The 23,196-nt window shown below is 50.5% G+C and overlaps 3 protein-coding genes across 13 annotated transcripts in view; 2 read left to right on the forward strand and 1 right to left on the reverse strand.

The window, feature by feature from the left end:
• On the forward strand, window positions 1–9,418 carry ITGB7 (integrin subunit beta 7). Its single transcript, XM_081084876.1, has 14 exons — window positions 1–634; window positions 2,523–2,727; window positions 2,812–2,982; window positions 3,673–3,914; window positions 4,287–4,445; window positions 4,729–4,824; window positions 4,968–5,057; window positions 6,123–6,269; window positions 6,743–6,933; window positions 7,285–7,508; window positions 7,741–7,960; window positions 8,062–8,270; window positions 8,592–8,752; window positions 9,016–9,418. Exons 1-14 carry the CDS (start codon window positions 434–436, stop codon window positions 9,091–9,093), a joined length of 2,394 nt encoding a protein of 797 aa, XP_080941002.1. The 5' UTR covers window positions 1–433; the 3' UTR covers window positions 9,094–9,418.
• ZNF740 (zinc finger protein 740) lies at window positions 9,304–20,235 on the reverse strand. 6 transcript variants are annotated; one of them, XM_081084889.1, is made up of 8 exons: window positions 20,057–20,197; window positions 18,905–19,223; window positions 16,176–16,325; window positions 15,741–15,830; window positions 14,251–14,374; window positions 13,787–13,905; window positions 12,075–12,134; window positions 9,304–9,450 (listed from the first exon to the last, which is right to left on the reverse strand). In XM_081084889.1, exons 2-7 carry the CDS (start codon window positions 18,911–18,913, stop codon window positions 12,114–12,116), a joined length of 513 nt encoding a protein of 170 aa, XP_080941015.1. In that variant the 5' UTR covers window positions 18,914–19,223; window positions 20,057–20,197; the 3' UTR covers window positions 9,304–9,450; window positions 12,075–12,113. The 6 variants fall into 6 exon arrangements, with proteins under 6 accessions (XP_080941015.1, XP_080941013.1, XP_080941012.1 ...); XM_081084887.1 differs by lacking the exon at window positions 9,304–9,450 and having other exon boundaries at window positions 12,075–12,837; window positions 18,705–19,223; window positions 20,057–20,137; XM_081084886.1 differs by lacking the exons at window positions 9,304–9,450; window positions 12,075–12,134 and adding an exon at window positions 12,380–12,837 and having other exon boundaries at window positions 20,057–20,227.
• CSAD (cysteine sulfinic acid decarboxylase) overlaps window positions 19,667–23,196 on the forward strand; it is a 22,856-nt gene continuing 19,326 nt past the window's right edge. Inside the window, exons 1-2 of one of the 6 annotated variants that reach the window (XM_081084878.1) lie at window positions 19,667–19,798; window positions 20,109–20,161. Coding sequence is in view for 1 of the 6 variants with exons in the window: in XM_081084877.1 (XP_080941003.1) it covers window positions 19,689–19,798; window positions 20,109–20,161 (163 nt within the window). In the remaining 5 variants the exon portion in view is untranslated. Of the gene's footprint in view, window positions 19,799–19,980; window positions 20,162–23,196 lie in introns of those variants that run through there. The other 5 variants (XM_081084877.1, XM_081084880.1, XM_081084879.1 and 2 more) reach the window with 5 other exon arrangements.

Genomic DNA, 23,196 nt, shown 5'->3' on the forward strand with positions numbered 1-23,196 from the left:
GAGAGAGAGAGAGAGAGAGAGAGAGAGAGAGAGAGAGAGAAACATCAGTGATGAGAGAGAATCATTGATTGGCTGTCTCCTGCATGCCCTCTATTGGGTATCGAGCCCGGGCATATGCCCTTGACCGGAGTCAAACCTGGGACCCTTCAGTCTGCAGGGTGACGCTCTATCCACTGAGCCAAACTGGCTAGGGCCCACCTTGGGCTCTTCAAGTCTGCACATAGGAGAGATGGGTCATGACCCAGTACTTGCCCCTTCTTGCCATTTTGAAGAAGCTGCTGAATCCACACAGGGAAGTGAAACTATGAGGGGAGATAAAGAGCTGGGGTAGAGCTTTGAGAGTGACAACCACAGGTTAAGTTTAGAGGACTGAGAACTTAGATGGGTCCTCCCTAATGATCGACATGTCTCCCTTCATATCCAATTTCAGGCCATGGTGGCTTTGTCAATGGTTCTTGTTTTCCTGCTGGTTCTGAGCAGAAGTGAGAGTGAACTGGACGCCAAGATCTCATCCCCAGGGGAGGCCACAGAATGGGGTGATCCTGATCTGTCCCTGCTGGGATCCTGCAAGCCAGCCCCATCCTGCAAGAAGTGCATCCTCTCACATCCAAGCTGTGCATGGTGCAAGCAACTGGTAAAAATGGGCCTGTGGCCTTTGAGCCATGTATAGGTGTATATGCAGTCTGGATATGTGTGCATGAATGTGTGGGCACATGTGTGATTTTTCTGGGTGCACTCTGCAGTCCTGTGTGTGACTGAGTCTGTGCACATAGGACTTTTGTGTGTGATTGTGTTTGTGTGTGCACAATCACACATGCAAGATTCCTGTGCATGCAAGTTTATATCTATTGTGTGTGTGTGTGTGTGTGTGTGTGTGTGTGTGTATGGACAAGACTTGTGACTGTGAATCTGGAGGAAGTATATTCTGTTGGGACTCATGCTTGTGTATAGGTAGAGGGACCTATTGTGCATGTACACACGTGAGAAGTGTCAGCTCAGGCCGCCATAACAAAGTATCATTGACTGGTTGGCTTAAACACAGGAATTTATTTCTCAGTTCTGGAGGCTGGGAAGTCCAAGGCCTAGGTGCCAGCAGCTTTGGTTCCTGGTGAGAGCTCCCTTCCTGGCTTTCAGATGGGCCGCAGATCAAGCTCTTATGATTCTTCTTATAAGGGCACTAATCCCATCATGAGTGTTCTACCCTCATAACCTCACCTAACCCTGATTTCTTCCCAGAGACCCTATCTCTAATACTATCACAATGGGGGGCAATCCATGGCAGAAAGTGTATGATTAGGTCCCTGAGTTGGTGTTGGGGGTGCCAGGGGTGTGTTCCTAGGTATGCATTAGCCTGTGACTGGGGAAGTAGAGGGAAGGAGTTGGAAACCTGTGGGTTTCAGTGAATTACCTCAGTGGCCAAGAAGGATGCCGAGGAGTGGGTGTCTCTCTGGCTGGTCAAAAACAAGGCTGTTCTTTGTTTTTTTAAAATATCTATTTTTTTATTGATTTCGGAGAGGAAGGGTGAAAGAGAGATGGAAACGTCAATGATGAGAAAGAATCATTGATCCGCTGCCTCCTGCATGCCCCACACACTGGGGATCAAGCCCACAACCCGGTTATGTGCCCTGACTGGGAACTGAACTGTGACCTCCTGGTTCACAGGACTACACTCAACCATGAGCCACGCTGGCTGGGCTAGGCTGTTCTTTGTTTACGCCTTAAAGAGGCAGGGCCCATGGAGTAGCAGTGCCTGAGACAGGGGTGAGGCAGAACACTCACAGAAAAATGGAATTTTTCAGAAAGATGAGAATTGAAGGCAAACTCACTAGGAGACAGAGCTACAAGAGGCTGCGCAGGCCCAGGAGAAAGGCACACAGTGAAAACGAGATGACCGGAAGACTCAGTCTGCAGGTGGCAGAGCAGAGGTGCCAGGTGGCGGCTCTTGGGACAGCTGTGTATGCCTGCCTCCTCCAATCCCCAGATCAGAGACTGGCACCCAGGCCAGCTGAGAAGCCACTTTAACCATTTCCTTCCTCTGTGGCTTCCCAGCCAGTCCCAGGGGTACCAGACATATTGGGGCGACGGGGCCTCCTCTTCTGCCCCTATCCTTTCCCCTTCCCAGGAACTGTGAGTCTTAGCCTGATCCCCTTCCCATTTCCGCCTGAGCAAGCAGGGGAGGCAGGATTAGCAGGCAGGGCTCCTCCTTTTCTTGTGGAAGTGAGGCCCCAGAGATTCTCAACAGGAAGTCTGCGGCCCTAGGGGGAGGGGAAGGGTAGTTGGCTGGGGAAGGGGGGAGTCGAGATAAGGGAGGAAGTGGGCTCTGACAAGGAAGAAAGGCCCAGGGTTCAAGGACAGCTGTGGAAGGGAGGGGAGGGGAGGGGAGGGAATCAGAGGGGCTCAAGGAGTTGACTGAGAGAGGAGGGGTTAGAAGTGGCAGTATTTCGGGCTGGGAGCAGGACTGGGGGTGATGGGGGAGTGGCGGAGAGGATTAGGGTCCTGACCCATCTACCCTTGCGGTACAGAACTTCACAGCGTCAGGGGAGGCGGAGGAGCGGCGCTGCGCCTCGCGTGAGGAGCTGCTGGCTCGGGGTTGCCCCCCAGGGGAGCTGGAAGAGCCCCACGGCCAGCAGGAGGTGCTGCAGGACCAGCCGCTCAGCCAGGGCTCCCGGGGCGGTGAGGGGGCCACTCAGCTGGCACCGCAGCGGGTGCGGGTCACGCTGCGCCCCGGTGAGTGAGCTGGGGCAGTGCTGGGGCAGAAGTCTGGGTGTGGATCTGAACGTGCCCCGCTGACCCCCACTGCCCTGTCCCCAGGGGAGCCCCAGCAGCTGCAGGTCCGCTTCCTCCGTGCCGAGGGGTACCCTGTGGACCTGTACTACCTTATGGACCTGAGCTACTCCATGAAGGACGACCTGGAGTTCGTGCGCCAGCTCGGGCACGCCCTGCTTGTGCGGCTGCAGGAGGTCACCCAGTCCGTGCGCATTGGTGAGCGCAGCGCAGCCCCACCACCTGCCAGCCTCTGCCTCGAACTTCAACCGCTGCCTTAGCCTCTGCCAACGTCCTGGACACACAAGGACCCCACCTGCCCTCTCCCAGGGTTAACAGGCTGACATCTTCCCCCAAAGACACGCATCTTCTAGGTCTGAGCTGGAGGGGACTTAAGTGACTGCCCAGTGGAACCAATGATTTTACAGGGAGTGTAACTGAGGCCCCGAGTCTGGAGAGATGTGTGTGCAGGCAGCTCCCAGGGCTCAGGCAGTGCCCTGGACCTACCAACTCAGCTACTGCCCTGATGCCTCCGTCTCAGCCGTGTCTCTAAATGCCACTGTCCCTGGTTGCACATCTGTGCTCACCTCTTCTCCGTTCGCAGTCTCCTTTGCCTCATGCTGCTGCTACACCTTACACTCCACCTTCTTGCTCAGCTTTCGGAAACCCTTGCCTGAACCCCCATTGTGTCCTCTTCATCTCCTCCCTCCCCCCACTTCCCTGAGCTGGTGGATTCAGCCTTTTACCCGGCCAGGTACCGGGTCCCTGCCCTTTTGGAACACCTGGCTCCTCGAGGGCCCCCCACCCCCACGGACTCCTCCCTTCCTAGTCCTCAGCAGGGGCCCTCCCATCCTGCTGCCGCGGCCCAGAGACTTCGGGCACAGCTTTCATCCCTCCTCCCTCCCCTAGGCTTTGGCTCCTTCGTGGACAAGACGGTACTGCCCTTCGTGAGCACAGTGCCCTCCAAGCTTCGCCATCCCTGCCCCACCCGACTGGAGCGCTGCCAGCCCCCCTTCAGCTTTCACCACGTGCTATCCCTGACGGGGGATGCCAAGGCCTTCGAGCGGGAGGTGGGGCGCCAGAGTGTGTCTGGCAACCTGGACTCACCTGAAGGTGGCTTCGATGCCATTCTACAGGCTGCACTCTGCCAGGTAAGAAGGTGGGGCAGGGGTCTGAATCTGAAGGGCTGTTGGGGGCCAAGACTGCCACCTACAGTTGTGCAGGACACAGTTCCACAGGGTAGCATTTGTATCCTCACCGTAGTTTGCATATTTATTTTGACAATTTCCTAGTAAACTGAAGTAAAATATCTTGAGGAAGAGGCACGTTTTCTAACTCACAAGAATGCTTCCACTAGCAGCAACCCTGCCTTAGGGTCTAGGGAAAAGAAGCAGGGAGCTGGGGGCGGGGGTACAGACAAACTGACTCAGAATGAAGCTGGCCAAATCCCTGGCTCACATTGCTGGCTGGGGTGGCTCACAGGCCCTGCCCAGGTGCACAGCCTACCCCCTACCCGACCCTAGGAGCAGATTGGCTGGAGAAATGTGTCTCGGCTGCTGGTGTTCACTTCAGATGACACGTTCCACACAGCTGGGGATGGAAAGTTGGGTGGCATTTTCATGCCCAGTGATGGGCATTGCCACTTGGACAGCAATGGCCTCTATAGTCGCAGCCCAGAGTTTGTGAGTCCATCTTAGTCCCATGTCCCTCCCCGTCTGAGCCCCACCTTCTCTCTTCCCAGGACCCCCATCCCCCCAGCTTCATTCTCCTCGCTGGTAACCACCCAGCTGTTTTCCCCAGCAGCTCCACCCCCGCTGCTCAGACTCCCTAGCCCCTCCCTCCCTTGCCAAGTCCCCAGGGCTCCTGTAGCTGGTGGAACCCCAGTTCCTGGATTTCCTGGGCTGAGGGTACCTGGAGTGCTTGAAGGACCTGCGGTGCTCACCTTGTCCCCATTCCCTGCTCCAGGACTACCCCTCTGTGGGTCAGGTAGCCCAGGCTCTCTCTGCAGCAAACATCCAGCCCATTTTTGCTGTCACCAGTGCCACACTGCCTGTCTACCAGGTGAGAGCCCTCCCACCCTGAACCTTCCTTAAGTCTCTCAAAGTCCCATTCTTCTCTCCCCCATATGCCCTCCTTCCAAACCCCCTGAAGCCCATTTCTCTGGAGTTGTGACCCACCCTTTCCCTCAACTCCTCATAATTCAGGAGCTGAGTAAACTGATCCCTAAGTCCGCAGTGGGGGAGCTGAGTGAGAACTCCAGCAATGTGGTACAGCTCATCATGGACGCGTATAATGTGAGGAGCTGAAGGGGACGGAGACGGGGAGGGGGGGAGGGTAGGGGGCGGGGGGGGGATGGTGAGGGCAGACACTGGGGCAAAGTGAGAAAGGGCCCTCAAGAGGGGTGGCAGAACTAAGAGGGGATAATTGCTTTTTGGGTAACCCACCACAGCTCCTACCTGCAGCTTGCATAGGGTTGTCTTAATAGTTCATTCACTCAATCAGTCTTACATTCACAAATCTTAAGCGTCTGATTTGTGTAGAGAATGGAGCCCAGCTCTGAGCAAGGAAGGAAAGTAATATTCATTGAGCTTTTATTATATGCCAAGTGCACATACTTCGATTGCTATCCCATTTAACCTCACAAAACCTGCTGCTGGGTAACTATTACCATCCCTATTTTATAGATGGGGTACAGACACAAGGAAGCTCAGTGACTTACCCAAGGTCACTCAGATAAAAGAGAGAAGGGCTGGGATTTGTCCTCTAGTCAGTCTGTACATAAATGATGTAATATCCAGAACCTGCTTTCATTAATCTTATAAACAATCCAGATATTCTTCACAGGAAACAGAGTTTTACAGGTAGGAGGAACCATAAAAATTCTTAAGTGTTTCTTGGTTTAGGTCTTATTTTTGTAACTAGACTGTAGGCTTCTTGATGACAGGAACCATTTCCTAAAACCACAGTGAGAAAACCTGAGCCGGTATCAAATTTTCCAGGACAAAGTCTGGGAGAATTGCCCTTTAGACCTTGTATGTACACAGGTTGTATGTCCCGATTTGGGATTTGAGAACACAGCTGCTGCATGTTTATGGTGCCTGGCCAGCCCCTGAGCCCCAGCAAGCCCTGGCTCGCTGGCTGCAGCTGCAGTGAAGTGCTAGTAGAGGCCCTGGATCCCCCTGTACTCCCCTCGAGGTTCTCGCAGGTCCCTCCTCCAGAGATGCCTCCAGACTAGGCAGAATGGAAGGAGCCTTGAGGTGGGCTGAGGGCAGGGTTCTGGCAGAATCTGGAATGGTTGGAGAGGGCATGAGGTGGGATCAGAGTCCACCTTCATGTGGTCACTCATTCTCTTCCCACAGAGCCTGTCATCCACTGTGACCCTCGAGCACTCTCCACTCCCTCCGGGGGTCCACATCTCTTACGAATCTCAGTGTGGGGGTCATGAGAAGAGGGCTGGTGAGCCTGGGGACCGGGGCCAGTGCAACCATGTCCGAATCAACCAGACGGTGAGAGCCAGTTGCAATAGGCAGAAGGGGCCCTGGCCAGGTAGCTCAGTTGGTTACAGCATCGTCCCCAATATGCCAAGGTTGCGGGTTTGATCCCTGGTCAGGGCTCATACAAGAATCAACCAGTGAATGCATAAATAAGTGGAACAAACCAATGTTTCTCTAAAATCAACTTAAAAAAATAGGCAGAATGAAGGAAGTGGGGGTGGGGGTGGGATATTGAGGCAGGAAGGAAAAGATGGGGGCAGGCACAGAGAACAATGCAAGAATTTGAGGTAGTTCCCCATCCACCCTTTCTGAAGGGGTTTAATGATTAGCTTCCAGCATGTTGCTAGGAGATGGGTGTTAGCATTGACTGTCCCTTAATTTACTAAGGAGTAGGGTTCTGGATGACCCATAGGTTTGGGGTGTGAGCCCTGTGCACAGGGGTGCATGTATGAGTTTAGTCTGATTTCTGCCCATTCTGCCCTCAGGTGAATTTTTTGGTTACTTTCCAAGCTACCCGCTGCCTCCCAGGGCCCCATTTTCTGAAGTTCCGAGCTCTTGGCTTCTCAGAGGAGCTGACTGTGGAGTTGCACACACTCTGCGATTGCAACTGCCATGACACCCAGCTCCCAGCGCCCCACTGCAGTGACCACGGGCACCTACAATGCGGGGTGTGCAGGTGAGGGCCGCTAGCTTTCCTCCACCTATGCAGCCCCCCACAAATACAGCCCCTGTATTCCTCCTCCCTTGCCTTCTATTCTTCCACTGGCATCTCTAGACAAGTTTTTCCTACACATCCCTACACTGCACCCTGATTTTTATCTCCTGAAGCTTCCCAGAATGCTGAGACCCGCCCCTCCACCAGGACTCACTCTGCTCCTCCACTCCTTGGTACTTTACTATATTCCACATCCCTTCAGCCACCATCTAAACTCTTGTGAGACCTTGGGTTTAGAGTATCCTGGGAAAGACAGGTAAAGGAATGACCCAACTCTCGGACCCACCTCTCTCCCTTTCTTTCCCCTCCCAGCTGTGACCCAGGCCGCCTGGGTCGACTCTGTGAGTGCTCTGAGTCTGAGATGTCCTCCCCAGATCTGGAATCTGGGTGCCGGGGCCCCAATGGGACAGGGCCCCTGTGCAGCGGGAAGGGACGATGTCAGTGTGGACGCTGCAGCTGCAGCGGACAGAGCTCTGGGCGCCTGTGCGAGTGTGACGATGCCAGCTGTGAGCGACACGAGGGCATCCTCTGTGGAGGTACCTGGGGGCCTGTGGGAGAAGGAAGGGTTCAGAGTGGCTCTGAAGGGTATTTAGGGTCTGGGACCTTTAAGGCACTAAGGGCAAGTACGGAGATTCTGGTGTAGGAGCTGGGGCACACAAGTGGCATCCTGAGCGGGGACTGGATGCACGGGAACAGGTCAGCTCTAGGCTGTGCTGTCCATTGCGTGTGTGGAACATGTTTGTCACCCTGTGCGTGACTCTGCTCCAGGCTTTGGCCTCTGCCAATGTGGAGTGTGTCACTGTCACACCAACCGCACGGGCAGAGCGTGTGAGTGCAGTGGGGACGTGGATGGCTGCGTCGGTCCTGAGGGAAGGCTCTGCAGTGGGCATGGACATTGCAAATGCAACCGCTGCCAGTGCTTGGACGGCTACTACGGTGCCCTATGTGATCAGTGCCCAGGCTGCAAGACGCCATGCGAGAGACACAGGTGAGGCCTCAGGCCTGGCATTTGGGGCCCCTGCCTGCTTTCCTCCATGTGGTGTGGGTGACAACTGCCCAGGCAGTAACTTACTGGTGTCTATTGGACAGGGACTGTGCAGAGTGTGGGGCCTTTGGGACTGGTGTCCTGGCCACCAACTGCAGCATGGCGTGTGCCCATACCAACGTGACTCTGGCTCTGGCCCCTATGCTGGATGACGGCTGGTGCAAAGAGAGGACCCTGGATAACCAGCTGTTCTTCTTCCTGGTGGAGGAGGAAGCCGGAGGCAGGGTCACGCTGAGAGTGCGACCCCAAGAGAGTAAGTGGACAGGGATGCCTTGGACATGCCAAATGGAGCCATGAAGGTTGATGGGTGGGGCCTCAGAACTCAGATTGGGGAGGTAAAGACAGAGGACCCAGACTAGGGATTGAAGCAGAGCTGAGAATCCAGGCAAAAGTGGCGGTAATGGATCCAGCGGAGGCTAAAAAACTGGGCACTGAACATAAACCTGCTGAGTCCCTTTGTTTTCAATGACAGGGGCTGCCGGGGAGGTTGGATGGGGTTGCACACACATTGGGCAACTGGTGCTCAATCTCTGTGTCCCACCCGCCCAGAAGTCTTTCTGTTTCACCCCCATAGAGGGAGCAGACCACACCCAGGCCATTGTGCTAGGCTGTGTGGGGGGCATTGTGGCAGTGGGACTGGGGCTGGTCCTGGCTTATCGGCTCTCCGTGGAAATCTATGACCGCCGAGAATACAAGCGCTTTGAGAAGGAGCGGCAGCAGCCCAACTGGAAGCAGGTGAGACTGCCTCCTAGCCCGCTGGGCTGGTTTTCACTTGCTTTCCTGGGTTAGGTCCTCTGCCCCAGCTGTCTCATCCCACCCTCAGCCCTGACCCCCAACACCTCCCCCCCCCCCCCCCCCGCCCCAGCCGCCGTCACCTAGGTGTTTGTGGCCTGTCCACAGGCTTTTAGGGTCTGGCTCAAGTTCTAGGTTGGCCCTTAGGATTAGCTAAAGGAGAAGTCCTGGGACTTTTCCTCATCATTTCCAACTTCTTCCCCCAGGACAGAAATCCTCTCTACAAAAGCGCCGTCACGACCATTATTAACCCCCGCTTTCAAGCTCCAGAAAGTCCTCTCTGAAGAGGGTAGGGCTACTCACTCCAGGGTTCTTCTTCCTGGGGGGATGGTGGGAATTAGGGCTCTGGGTCTATCAGGCAGCAGCCTGCTGGGGGACTAATCACCACCTACGGTACTTGGACACCCCAGAGGGCCGGCCTCCTGCCGCACCCTTGCTTCCCCACCCCTCAAGAAGTGGGGGTTGCCCCATCCACAAATACAATAAAGAATCTTCAGATTACAGATCACTTTAACAAACACTGTGTATGCTGGTATCCAACCTCATTCTGTCTTGTCCAGCAGGGTTTTTTTCTCTTCATCAGAATTAATACACATATATGTATTTTAGATGCCTCGGTTTCAGTTCTGCTTGTTGCCTGCCTGTGAGAAGGGGCGTTTTAAAGTGGCAGTTTAGAGGGTACTAGAAATTGCAGGATGGTGATATTTGGGGGGAAAAGGGAGATCATGTTGGCCCCAGTGAAAAAAATTCCCCACAAGATATTCTTTTCAAAGATGAGATAGTATGTAAAAAAGCCCCATTTTCTTTTTATTTAAATATCCTAAATATATCACGAAGGAACATACACTGCACTTTAATGGTAAAAAGATACAAGTTTATAACATCTTATAAAAACTACCATTTAAAAGTGATCTTGTTCATTTGATATTCCCCACCCCCCATAGCAAAATAAGTATATTAAAAAAAAAAAAAAAGAGAGAGAGGGTGGGTGGAGAGGCAGGTAGGAGGGATTAAGATAAAAGCCCCAGAGCTACAGCAGAGGCAGAGAGTCTGAGGAGAGGGTTATAGTAAAAGTCGTGGCAGGACTCTGTGTCTCTTAACCCTCCGATGTCAAGCCGTGGGGCACAGTCAGTAGCTAAGTGATGACAAGAGGCTGTTGGGGGTGGACGGAAAAGACTTGGGGTGCTGGGAAGGGCAGGGCTGGTAGGGCCTGGTATAGCAGTTCACCCAGGAACTGGGGCTACTCTTTCCCGGGTCCAATTCCACAGCCTGGTCTCTGAGAGCCTGCCCTATCTCCCTTTCCCTTCACTCCAAACACACCTGAGGCATCTTTCCAGTGCTAGACCCCATCCCAGCAAATAAAGGGTGGGGTGTTGGGCCCAGGAGCCTTTGCTGCAGTCTTAGTCTATGGTTTCCCTGGGGTATAAGTGGGGCTCCTGCCCCCCCCCCCCCCATGGACGCTAAATCACTCCTTTCACCTCTTTGCTTCCCTCTCCTTATATATCCATGACCCCAGAACATCAGCACCTGGACAACCAAACTAATCCCCTGCTCCTGGGTCTCCCCCACACCCAGGCGTTGGCAGGGGTGGTTCTGGTATGGCTCTACATATCCACTTAATTTCCCCTCTCCCACCCCTCAGGCAGGAAGCTGAGGCCTGCTGGGGCCAGGGCACATCCTGACCTAAACACACATTCACACACATAGGGGCATTGATCACTCGCGTGCTTCTCTCCACACCCACCCACCCCAACCCACAACCCAGAGGCAGGGAGTGAGCCTCCCATTTTCAAAAGCGCTCTTGGGAGGACAATTTTCTAAATGTATCCTTCTTCTCAGAAGATATTCCCAGAGGTGAACAACAGACAAATTCCAGCCTGAGCAGAGCACTCTCCCAGGAAGGGGCTGGCTCACATGCAGAAAAATGCCCTAACAGGGGCCACAGAGCGATTCTGACACAACCCCTGGGAGTGCCAGCCTAAAGCACAGGGCGGCACACACATCCCCAAGGTCTCCCCAAAGGATCTCAGATGCTCTCAGGAAAAACCTAAAGGGTGTCATGCCCCTTTCCTCTTTCCCTGAGAGCCTCACACCTCAGAGGCACAGAGGACTGCCCCATTCCCCCATGCTCTCTTCCAGAATAGGGAACACCAGGAGTATGTTGCTGCTGTTCCCTACACTTTCTGGGAAAGAACTCACATTTCCTAGAGGCCATAGGATCCCCACAGACAGCTTGGTCAGGTTCATCAAGTCTCCATGATTACTCCTCATTCCACAGGTCAGGGCAGGCCACAGAACGCAGGCCACAAACCCCAGGCCTTCCATAAGGATCCTTTCCTTAGCAGGAAGAGGGCTTTTCATTTCACTTTAGAAAATAATGTTCACAAGCCCCTGGCATAAGTTAGAAACATCTAACCCCCACTCTGTTGAATCAGTCTAAAAACAAAAACAAAAACACCTCCAAAACAAAGCCCTCCCCTGGCCTAAATTGAGTTTCTCAGGTCCTGCTGGGACCTTACACACCCTCAGGTTTGGGGCGGGGGAGGCTGTTTCATGCTCGCCCTCCCCTGCGCAGAGGCCACAGAGGAGCTTGGCTCAATAATATGCCGTCTCCAAGCACGCAAACACGGACACTCACACACACACCCCAGATCATTTTTTTGAGGGTGGATAGGATGATGGTGTTGGGAGCAGAGAGAAGCAAAGAGTATGGTTAAGAATAAATCCTACATTAGGTTTCATCCTCAGTCCTTTCTCTGCAGCTCTTCTACTCCCCCCAGTTCTTTGTTGGGTAGGGATGGCCGTCAAGAAGGAAGCCAAGATCTTGTTCTTTGGGACCAAAGGCCAGACCCCTATCTCCTCTACCTGAATACAGTGATAGGACTTGGGCAGAGAGAACAGCTCACACCGCTCAGCTGTCATGTCAAGGGACACCTAATTCCTGTTTCCCGAACAGCTGTTACTCAACTTAGGACTAGTCTTGGGTGGTTCCAAAGAGGGCACAAGGAGGAAGAACTACTTTGATATCTATGACTCCCTGCTCAACACCCCCGTTTGGCTTAGGAATCAATGGCAGCGAGGTAGCCACAAACTATTTCCAAGGTCAACTGCCCTAAGAGAGAAGGAAAGGGCTTCATGAGCCACTGTCACCCAAGTTTCCCCCAAAAGGCACTTAGGCTGACCCCGTCAGGTACCAGTGTGGCATGGTTCATGACAACATCCATGGGCACAACTCTTACTCTTCCCCAGAGGAAATAACAGGTACCTGTCCACTCTTCTTGGATCCAGCCCTCGTCTGCTCCTCCTACTGTTCTTCCTTTTGTCCCTAGTGTATAAGGAAGCCAAAGTAAGCTCAGCTGCCATCCCTGGGCCTATTCTCCTTCAAGCAGGAGGTAAGGGGCAGGGCTGTGGGACACTGAGGATCAATTGCAACTAAAAACTCAATTCTGGAGGGCTGGACCACCCATCGTCCCTGGGGCTATGGTTCTATGCCTCCAGATTACCTGTATCCACAGTGTACCTGCTGAAATTGCTTTTGGATAAACAAAAATAAGAACAGGACAAACAAATAAACAAATCCCTCTCCCAACCTTTTTCATTTCAGCTGCCAGTTGGAGTCCAAGGTTGTGGGAGCCACATTTCAGTCTTGGTCCTGTACCTTGAGTCCCCCACCTATGAACTCAGCCAAGGGTCCAGGGACTAGCTTTCCTGCCCAGGAATGCTGTAGGAACTTCCCCGAGATACTCATAGTCTCAGATTATTTACAGAGCTGAGGCTCTGGGGCTGTTGTCCCCTGATGCACTCTTCTGGTCTCCTAGGTCCACTCCTCCAGGAGGGGACAGGTACACACGGGGTGGTGGTGGGACCGTCAGACCAGAGGAGGGTGCGTTCTTCGGTAGAGTCTTCTCATCACTCCCACCACCCAGGGCCCCTTGCGCCTATAGAGAAAACTGCCCGTCGGAAGTCTTGGACTGGCACCCTTGGCACATCCGTTTGTGTCTGAGTAATCGATCTGTCCGAGAAAAACACTGAGAAGAAAGGGAGGGTTAAGTGCCTGAGAGGAGGAACTCAGATACCTGTTGGCTAGACCTGTCTTCCCCACACAGGAGGCATATAACCAATTTTATGTTGCCTCAGAACGTACACAGATGGCATGAATGCATAGTGGTTAAGAACAAATAAACTGAGACGTCTGAATCTTGGCTCTGCCACCAAGTAGCTGTGTGGCACGTTACCTAACAGTTTTCCATCTGCACATCTATCTGAAAAATGGGGCTAAATGTACCTACTCAGACTGTGGCTCCTTCATTCATCAAAGTTTTATTGAGTCTCAATCTCAAGGCAGGTACAGTTCTTGGGGCTGCAGAATCGAGTGGAGAACCAGAGGGACAAAATCTCAGCCTCATGGAGCTTTCTTCTAGTGTTCTGAAGACTCAATGTAAGAGCACGGAGCAAAGCTTGAGACATAGTGAAGCATCCAGGAGGTGTTGTCATCATTTCTTATCTCTTGTCCTTTGTTTTGATCCTGGCTCTTACATTCTCATCAGATCAGATACTGACTCTCAGAGCGGAGATTACCTTTCTTCTTCCAGCTCTGAAGTTTGACTGAATTCTGACTCTGCCCTTGACCTGCTGTGTCCTTGGGAAGCTTAACCTCTTTCAGTCTCCATTTTCCCCCATGTGAAATGAGGACAACACATTACGGAATGAATGTTAAGAATAATCTATGTGAAGGATGCTCTCATAGTGCCTGGCAGAGATTAAGACCTTAAGAAATGTTACTATTATTATAAATTTTTATTACAATTATTCTAATGGCCCCTCCCCATGAGCAGTTACGTAAGGCCAGAGAAATACACCTCACCCTGAGGTACTGACTTGATCATGGCCCTTTGTCGGGCTGGGAGTGGGGCGGGCCCCCGTTCTTTGGGAAGGAAAAGTTTCTGTGGAGGGTGGATGGATGACATGTGAGCTTACCTGATGACACCGTTCACACTGGTAGGGCTTTTCACCACTGTGCACACGCTTGTGACGCTCCAAGTGGTACTTCTGAATGAAGCGCATATCACATACATCACACTCAAATGGCTTCTCACCTGGCCCAGATGGAGAGAGAAGTTAATATCAGGAGGTATGCATGGCAGGGACCTCGTTCTAGGTTATTTTCCCAGAAATTTTAACTTTTAGCAATGTGCAGACACCTAACGGGGAAGGGTCGACAAAGCTGTTGGTCTCAGTGACACTTGATACAGAGCCATGCAATCTCTATCTCATTCATTTACCTTCTTCCGTTACTTCTAATACCCTTTAAAGTAAACCCAACAAAAAAAATAACATAAAATAAACCTAACACACACACACACACACACACACACACACACACACACACACCCCAAACCATCGACTATTCTCCCCTCCTTGAATTTGAGCAAAAGACTTACCGGTATGAATAAGGATGTGCCTCTTGAGGTGGTAACTGCTCCGAAAGGCTCCAAAGCAGTGTTCACAAACAAAATTTTTGGGAATCTTTACTTGAAAAGAACCATTTTGTTCCACTACTACAACCTGTGGGCAACAATCAGGCACGTCATGAGGCTCTCTCTCTGTCCCCTTCTTGCCCCCATTCTACTCAGGGTCTATTTCCAGCAGATGGACAAAGCAAACCCTCCGATGCTACCATCTCCCGTATTGCCTAGAGCCGTGGTTGGCAAACTGTGGCTCGCAAGCCACATGCGGCTCTTTGGCCCCTTGAGTGTGGCTCTTCCTAAGCCTTAGGAGTGCCCTAATTAAGTTAATAACAATTACCTACCTATGTAGTTTAAGTTTAAAAAATTTGGCTCTCAAAAGAAATTTCAATCGTTGTACTGTTGATACTTGGCTCTGTTGACTAATGAGTTTGCCGACCACTGCCCTAGAGTTCAGAGATCCTCCAAGAAAGGAGGGGGGTGGCTAAGCTGCCTGCCTTGTCAAACTCAATATATATATATTTTTAAATCCTCACCTGAGGATATTTTTCCATTGATTTTTAAAAAAATATATTTTATTGGTTTTTTACAGAGAGGAAGAGAGAGGGATAGAGAGTTAGAAACATCGATGAGAGAGAAACATCGATCAGCTGCCTTCTGCATACCCGCCACTGGGGATGTGCCCGCAACCCAGGTACACGCCCTTGACCGGAATCGAACCTGGGACCTTTCAGTCCGCAGGCTGACACTCTATCCACTGAGCCAAACCAGTTAGGGCTTTCCATTGATTTTTTTTAAAAAAAATATATCTTTATTGATTTCAGAGAGGAAGGGAGAGGGAAAGAGAAATAGAAACATCAATTATGAGAGAGAGTCATTGATCGGCTGTCTCCTGCACACCCCCTGCTGGGGATTGAGCCCACAACTCGGGCATGCGCTCCCAACCAGAATTGAACCCGGGACCCCTCAGTCCGCACGTCAACACTCTATTCACTGAGCCAAACCAGCTAGGGCTCCACTGATTTTTAGAGAGAGTGGAAGAGAGAGAGAAATATCGACGTGAAAGAAATACATCGATTGGTTGCCTCCTGCACGAGCCCTGACCAGGGCCCAGGCTGGGGAGGAGCCTGCAACTGAGGTATGTGCCCTTGACTGGAATCGAACCTGGTCGCTCTATCTGCTGAGCCAAACCAGCTAGGCAAACTCAGTATTTTTAATGGGACCTGAGGCGTAGTCTGCCTGTCCTCTGACACAGGATCTCATGCTTCTCTAACCTTCCTTCCCTTACCAAGGATGTTCTGCAGAAGGTAGAGATGAACTACCAAAGTGGTCTCTGGATGAAATTAGGGTGACACAATCATTGGCTATGAGGGACCAAAACACCTAGGGAAAGCTCCAGCTTGAGCCATAGAAGAAAGATTACCCCATTACCAAACTACCAGTTTGTGGGTAACCCCATTACCTGCCTTTTTAACAGTCTTTTTTGAATGAGAGGCCTCAGCCAAGCTGTCTTCATCTTTGCGGCTCCGGGACTTATCGCTGTCTTTTCGGTGGCCCTTAGAATACAAATCAAATCTAAACTCAAAGTCCATCTCAGAACCCAAGACAGAAGACCAAATGCTACTTTTAGGCAACTTGTAAATAAGAGTAAACCACCTGCCCAAAGGTTAAGAGAAAGTACTCATCCATTTCTTCCCCAAGTACTCTGGTTTTAAGGGGATGTAGGTATAGAAAAGACCCTTCTTTGTTCTCTAAAAAACCCATATTCATTCATTCCCCAATTGGATCCCCTTACCCCACTTCCTTAAACAGAAGCACTGAGGAATCAAAGCTTGGCATCTCCTGGCAGAGAGCTTGGGCCACCCGACCCCCAGGTGCCACAATGGAGTCCAGCTCTGTACCTGACTGGAGCACCTCAGCACATCAGGGCTACCTGCCCGCTCTCCGTTCTCGGCCTGCTTGCTGGCAATCTGGCTCAGCATCATCTTCTTGCTGGCTGCAGTGGGAACCAAACTCACACCTGCTAGGCCTTCACAAGCCAGGAGACTTGCCTAAGTTGAAAGGAGATGAGGTATCAGGTCACCTGGCAGGGCAGAAACAGGCTGCCATCCTCCACAGAACTACCTTTTACTCCTGCCTATGAACAAACCGCTCTACAGACAAAACTCTGCTTCCTTCAAGAGTCCTCCCTAACTCATCTCACCAGGAATTACTTATTTTGTCATCCATCATTTAGCTATAATAATCAAGTATTATTGACACTTTTATCATTAGCGCTGTGCTAGGTACAGTGTGGGTCTACATGTTACTTTGAAGTGTTTCTAGGTCTTGGGAGTGGGCATGAGTCTGTCCTGCTGACCCACTGAAATGGGAGATTTCTAGAGGAACTTCCTCCTTCTCTCAATAGCACTCAGCTTTACAGACCCCACTAGCGCCAAGTATATATTCTATCAGGTTCCACAAATGTTTATCGGTAAAATTAGGTTATTTCTCTCTTTAGATTTTATTTTTTTTTTTAGAAAGTACAGTTTGCTCATTTTTATATATATTTTATTGATTTTTTTTACAGAGAAGAAGGGAGAGGGATAGAGTTAGAAACATCAATGAGATCGATCAGCTGCCTCCTGCACGCCCCCTACTGGGGATGTGCCCGCAACGAAGGTACATGCCCTTGACCGGAATCGAACCTGGGACCCTTCAGTCCGCAGGCCGACGCTCTATCCACTGAGCCAAACCGGTTCGGCTCTCTTTAGATTTTAAATCCTCTAAGTGTATCAATTATAACAGACATAAAAATTAAACAACTTGGAAGGATCTGGGAGCTGAATATACAATTTCTGTTCACACATTACCTGGCCATTTATATGTGTGCATACCTGTATTTTCTCACATTCCTTGCTCGACATATAGTTTAAAATTACATAAGGAATGTTTAAGAAAATGTCCTCTTTCCACTGTTACATTCTTTAAATTGACTGTTTAGCCAGCACTAGAGACTATACTTTTCTTACTGAAGGAACTTTTAAGTAGTAGTTGGTCAGCAAACTTCCACAAGTGATTTATAAAGAAATTCCTTTTAGATGGTCAGTATATCCTGGAACCCCTTCCTTCACCTTCAAAGACTTTGGACTAAAGGATCTGGAGGTTAAAAAAAAAAAAAAAAAGCAACAACTTAGCCTTGCTGTTTGCATTATATAATCTTGGGCAAATTACTCCACCTCTTTAAGCCTAAGTTTCCTTAAATGGAAAATATTTATCATAGTATCTACCTTCACAGGGTTAAGAATTAAACTAGGATGTAAAATGCTCAGCTGTGCCCCGTAGAAAGTTAGTGAACGGCAGTCTTCTCAGAACAAGAGTGAACACGACGCCGTGAAAGGGGCTGCAAACAGACAAAGGAGGAAACTAAAGGGCTCCTATTCTGCATGGAGAGGAGGAAGCTGTGCCTGCAGCTGGAGGAAAGCCAATTACACTGCAATCAGGCTGTCATCCTGGTGAGACTGGTAGGGGAGGGTCCCTGGAAGAAAGCTGAGAGAGGCTCTAGAGATCCCTGCACATCACTTTCCTACCCAGATGATGAAAATATACCAACAATAGCCTATCAGGTCATCCTCTCTCTCCAATCCGCCCTGTATCCCCACAATGGCAATTACCTTCTAAATACACTGATGTCACTCTAGTTAACATTCTTCAGAGTTCCCACTCTTTATAAAGTCTAATTCCTTAGCAAGGCATAAAAGACCCTTGGGTTACACTCTGCTTAATTCTCCAGGAAACAACTCCCTTACCCCAATTTTCCCATTTCTCTCTAGCCTAACCCCCAACCACCCCCCCCCCATTTGAATCCTTTCCTCAACGCAGCAAGCTATCTCCATACCCCCAACCTCATCACATCATCCCAGACCTCTAAGTCCCTGCCCATGAAGTTCTCCTTGTCTGAATGCCCTGTTCTGATTATTTAGCAAAATCCTATGCATCCTTCAAGATTCATCTTCTGTTTCCATCCAGGCAGAGGTATCATTCTCTCTTCTGCAGTACACATATCTCAATTATTGCACATTCCTTCAATCAGCAGATTCACTGAATCTCTACAGTTAGCCACTATGCAAGGTAGTGTGAACATAAAGATTGGTAACAGACTGTCTCTCCATCTCACCCCCCACCCGCCACCCCCCAAGCACACCTAGCCTAGAAGCTTGCTGGGGACTGGGACGGCTTATTCATTTTTGTATCCCCAGCACAATGCCTTGCATATAACAAGAGCTCAATAAAATTCCTGTTGAAAAAAAACACACAAACAACACACAAAGGAAGCATTCACAAGACTGTTTACTCCCTCGCGCCCCTCAGCACTTAATGTACCAAGTGTAAACTGAGTACCTGTTGCTTTGCAAAGGTCCCATCAGTGCCTGTGATGCAGTATAGCCTACCTCCTTCATTTGACTGGAAACTCCCTGAAGGCAGGGGCTGTGGCCTGTCTCCTTTCCTTCCTCTAGATCTCCCCCTGGTGCTTAATACAGAGCTTGGCTCACTGGGTTGGTCAGTATGTTGACTAAGGCAGCATTTAAGAGTGAAACTGCAAACACGCTTCCCAGTTATCTTGAAGGAGGAGGACTCTAGAGCTTTTTACCTGAGCCATGCCGAGTTCTCAATGCAACCCCAAAGTTCTGGGTTTTCTTGATCCACCTTCCCTTAAGACACTGTTGTTGGAAGAACTGTCACCAAATCACTGTAACAACTCCTTCGTGTCCCTTCAGTCCTGCTGCCATATTGAACTGCCTTTGTCGTCAAATAAAACTTAGTGTCCTCCAAATGGAAGAGAGGTGTTTCAAGAATTCCTGGGCTCTGCCTGGCTCCTGCCTACTGTCTGAGGAAAAAGAGTGTGCCCGTCTTGACGTTCCAACTGAATTTTCTCGACGAAGTTCGCGATCTGTTTCAGAAACCTGAAACTAGAAAGGGAGATGGGGCTGTTAGGTGCAACATCCTCAGGCTATCCAACCTGTAGTGACCTGAACTGTGTGTGTGTGTGTGTGTGTGTGTGCCAGAGTTACCTTTCTAGGCCGAGAAGAAACTGGTCTCTTGGGGAAGGGGGGAGGGGACAGCCAAGACGAGCAAAAGTAACCGGGGTCCCTTGTGGAGGAACCGCAACTGGCCAAACGCTTGCATTTGCGACCTGAGGAACGGAAGAAGGGAGCGGAGGCCCTGAAGGGGCTTTCGTGCGGAGTGGGCCATCCGCGAAGCTCTGTTAAGGTGGCCAGAACTGCGGTGGAGAGAAACTCAGGGGCTACCACTGGGCACTTGGGTGCAGGAGGCAGAAACCAGACTGGCAGCGTGCACCCCGGCCGGGCCACGCGCGCGCCTTCTCCGAATCCGCCCGAAGGTGCAGAAACTCACTGCGGAGGTGGAAGGCAGGCATGCGAGGACTCGCGCTGCGCTTTCCCCCTCCCTCCCTCCCTCCAGCCAGCGAGCCGGGGAGCCTAGCGACGGGACAGAGACGCAGAGCGCCGAGGAAGGTGCGTGCAAGGTGCGTGCTCGCGCCCGCGTTCCCTCCAAGCGAGCCCCCCTTTCTTGGGTCGGTCACGCGGCGGGCGGCGGGCGGGAGCGTGGGCGGGGGGCGGTGCGCGCGCGCGGCCTCTTCCACTCCCCGGGGAGCCCCCTCCCTTCTCCACGCGCCCCTCCTCCCTTCCCCTCCCCCTGCCCGCGCAGCGCCCCACGGCCTGCGAGCTGCTGAAGCGCTGCCGTCTGCTCGGACGACGCTGCGCTCCCCGGGGCGTGCTCCTACCTGCCAGGCGCGGCCTCCAGCGGGCTCACCCACTGCGCGACGCCTCCTCCAGGCCCAGTACCCTGTGCCAACCCCGTGGCCGCCGCTGCCCCCGCCGGGACCGAGGCAAGTTTACAAACACCAACCCCGGGCCTGCTTCCCCGGAAGCACTTTCCCCTCCCCCTCGTCCTCTCCGCTACACAGCTACATCCACTTCCGGGCTGGGGAGCCTGGCCGGGCGGGGACAGCTAGCAAAGGGGTGCTGCCGAGGACGCAGGGAATGGGGTGTAGCTGGTGCGTGAATGGGCGGTGCCTTCGCACAGAAAGGAGGCTGGTGGTACGGCGCATGCGCCGTGGTGCGGGCGAGTCCCACGCGGCCATCTTGACTGAGGGCAGGAACGGAGGCCCAGAAATGACGGAACGGCTGGGTGCTTTTTAAAGGTTTTGCCAGAGACTCCTCAAAAAAGCGCCATCACTCTACCTACGTTCTTCGTGGACGTTCTCTCGGTCGCTTTTGAACCTGGTGCCCCAAACAGAGCCAGAATAGTTCGTAACCCCACCATTTCACGTAACTCGGCCGAGGTTGTCATTACTTGAGGTTTCCATCAGGCCCAGTCAGCTGGGAGAGGAATTAAGTTTTATAAATTTTTTTAAAACTATATTTTATTGATTTTTTACAGAGAGGAAGGGAGAGGGATAGAGAGTTAGAAACATGGATGAGAGAGAAACATCGATCAGCTGCCTCCTGCACACTCCCCACTGGGGATGTGCCCGCAACCAAGGTACATGCCCTTGACCGGAATGGAACCTGGGACCCTTCAGGCCGCAGGCCAATGCTCTATCCACTGAGCCAAACTGGTCAGGGTTAAGTTTACATATTTTAGATAAAGTAAGGGAGAGAGAGAAACATCACATGCCCCCACCGGGATCCAACCGCAACCTAACTATGTGCCCAAATAGGGATTAGAACTCGCCACCTTTTGTGTACAGGATGACGCTTCAACCAATTGAGCCACCCTGCCAGGGCGAGTCAGCTTTCTGTGCACGCGCCTGATGTGTACACTCAACTCCAATCTGAAAATGGGTGCCCCGCGGTGCATCCCCGGCCAGGCTGGTCACCTTATACCGCTTCCCCCTTTATTCCAGACCCTCCAGCGTCTGACATTGGGCTCACTTGGGAAAAACTTTAGGACTTCCCTCAGTAGGAAACTCCTTTCATTGGAGAAGGCGATGCAGGATGGTGCTTGGGCCTGGCCGCATTAGGAAAAAGGAAACGATCCTTTCTTCAAATTCTCCCAATTTTAGCTATTAGGAAGTGGTCCTGCTTAAGGTGGACTATTCGAAGTGCACTTGATGGAAGGCAATATCCATTCCATTTAGGCCCCAGCTTCTGTGGTAGGTACTGTCAGGTTGTGAGTTTTGAAGAATCAGTAGAGATAGTAAAAGAAAAAAAACGCCCTAACTGGTTTGGCTCAGTGGATAGAGCGTTGGCCTGCAGACTGAAGGGTCCCAGGTTCGATTCCGGTCAAGGGCATGTACCTTGGTTTTGGGCACGTCCCCAGTAGGGGGTGTGCAGGAGGTTTCTCTCTCATCGATGTTTCTAACTCTATCCCTCTCCCTTCCTCTCTCTAAAAAAAAAAAATCAATAAAATATATTTAAAGAAAAAAAAAAGAAAAAAAACTTTACTTATGAAAGAAGATAATTCCCAGCCACTTTTTTAAAAAAATATATATTTTATTGATCTTTTACAGAGAGGAAGGGAGAGGGATAGAGTTAGAAACATCGATGAGAGAGAAACATGGATCAGCTGCCTCCTGCACACTCCCCACTGAGGATGTGCCCACATCCAAGGTACATGCCCTTGACTGGAATCGAACCTGGGACCGTTGAGTCCGCAGGCCAATGCTCTATCCACTGAGCCAAACCAGTCAGGGCTCCCAGCCACTTTTTGCACACAGGTTTCATTTCCTTGGGCAGTCCATTAGTTGAGTTTTTTCGCTCTTAGGATCATCATAAAATTGAGATAAAATTGAGTGAAACTGTCAGCAATAAGTTTTTACAAATTAGCTCATTTATTTTAACAATTTATGCAACAAAAGGATAAAAGGTAAAAAATGTTTAGTTTCCCTCTCTTACTGCCCCATGCTCCTGAAGGTAGTCATTTTTGTCAATTTGGTACATATATTCCCAGGCTTTTTCTATTCATACAAAAAAATTTTTTTTCCATTTAGAACATTTTTTGGGCACGTACAGTATGCCATTCGGTGTATTTTAGACATCTAAGTGAGTTCACATTAAAATATATATATATATATATATATCTATATATATATATATCTATATATCTATATATATATATATATCTATATATATATATATATATATATATATATATAGTTGATTTCAGAGAGGAAGGGAGAAAGAGCAAAAGAGAAACATCAATGATGAGAGAGAATCATTAATTGGCTGCCTCCTGCACACCCCATTGGGAATTGAGCCCACAACCCAACTAGAAATGAGCTGTGACCTTGTGTTCCAGTCAATGCTCAACTACTGAACCACACCAGCCAGGCTCAGTTTAGAATTGTTGCATAGTATTCCAACTTATGTCTGTACTTTAGTTTTCCAGACCCATCCTGATGAACATTTAGCTTAGTTCCAATTTTTGTCTGTTTTATAAACAATGCCATAATGAACATCCTTATATAGTTAGCCTTTTCCATTAGATAGATTTGTAGAAAGGATATGTGCATTATAAATTTTAACAAATTCTGTGAAATTGCATTTCAAAAGTTTGTAAGAATTTGTGCATTTACTCAGAACCATGTGTGAGTATCTCCATTTCGTACAACCTTGGCTATACTGGATGCTATGAATTTTTTATACGGTTGGTAATTCGATAGGTGAAAAATAGTAATTTCATTGTTTCGTTTGGCATTAATAGTGGAATTGAGCATCTCTTGTTGTTTTTTTAATTTTTATTGATTTCAGAGGGAAAGGGAGAGTGAGAGAGAGACAGAAATATCAGTGATAGGATGGAATCATCGATCAGCTGCCTCCTGCACAACACCACTGGGGATTGAGCCCACAGCCTGACATGTGCCCTGACTGGGAATTGAACTGTGACCTGGTTCATAAATGTATGTTCAACCACTGAACC

Source organism: Myotis nattereri, assembly GCF_964212035.1.
Source record: "Myotis nattereri genome assembly, chromosome: 2".
Lineage (NCBI taxonomy): Eukaryota > Metazoa > Chordata > Mammalia > Chiroptera > Vespertilionidae > Myotis > Myotis nattereri.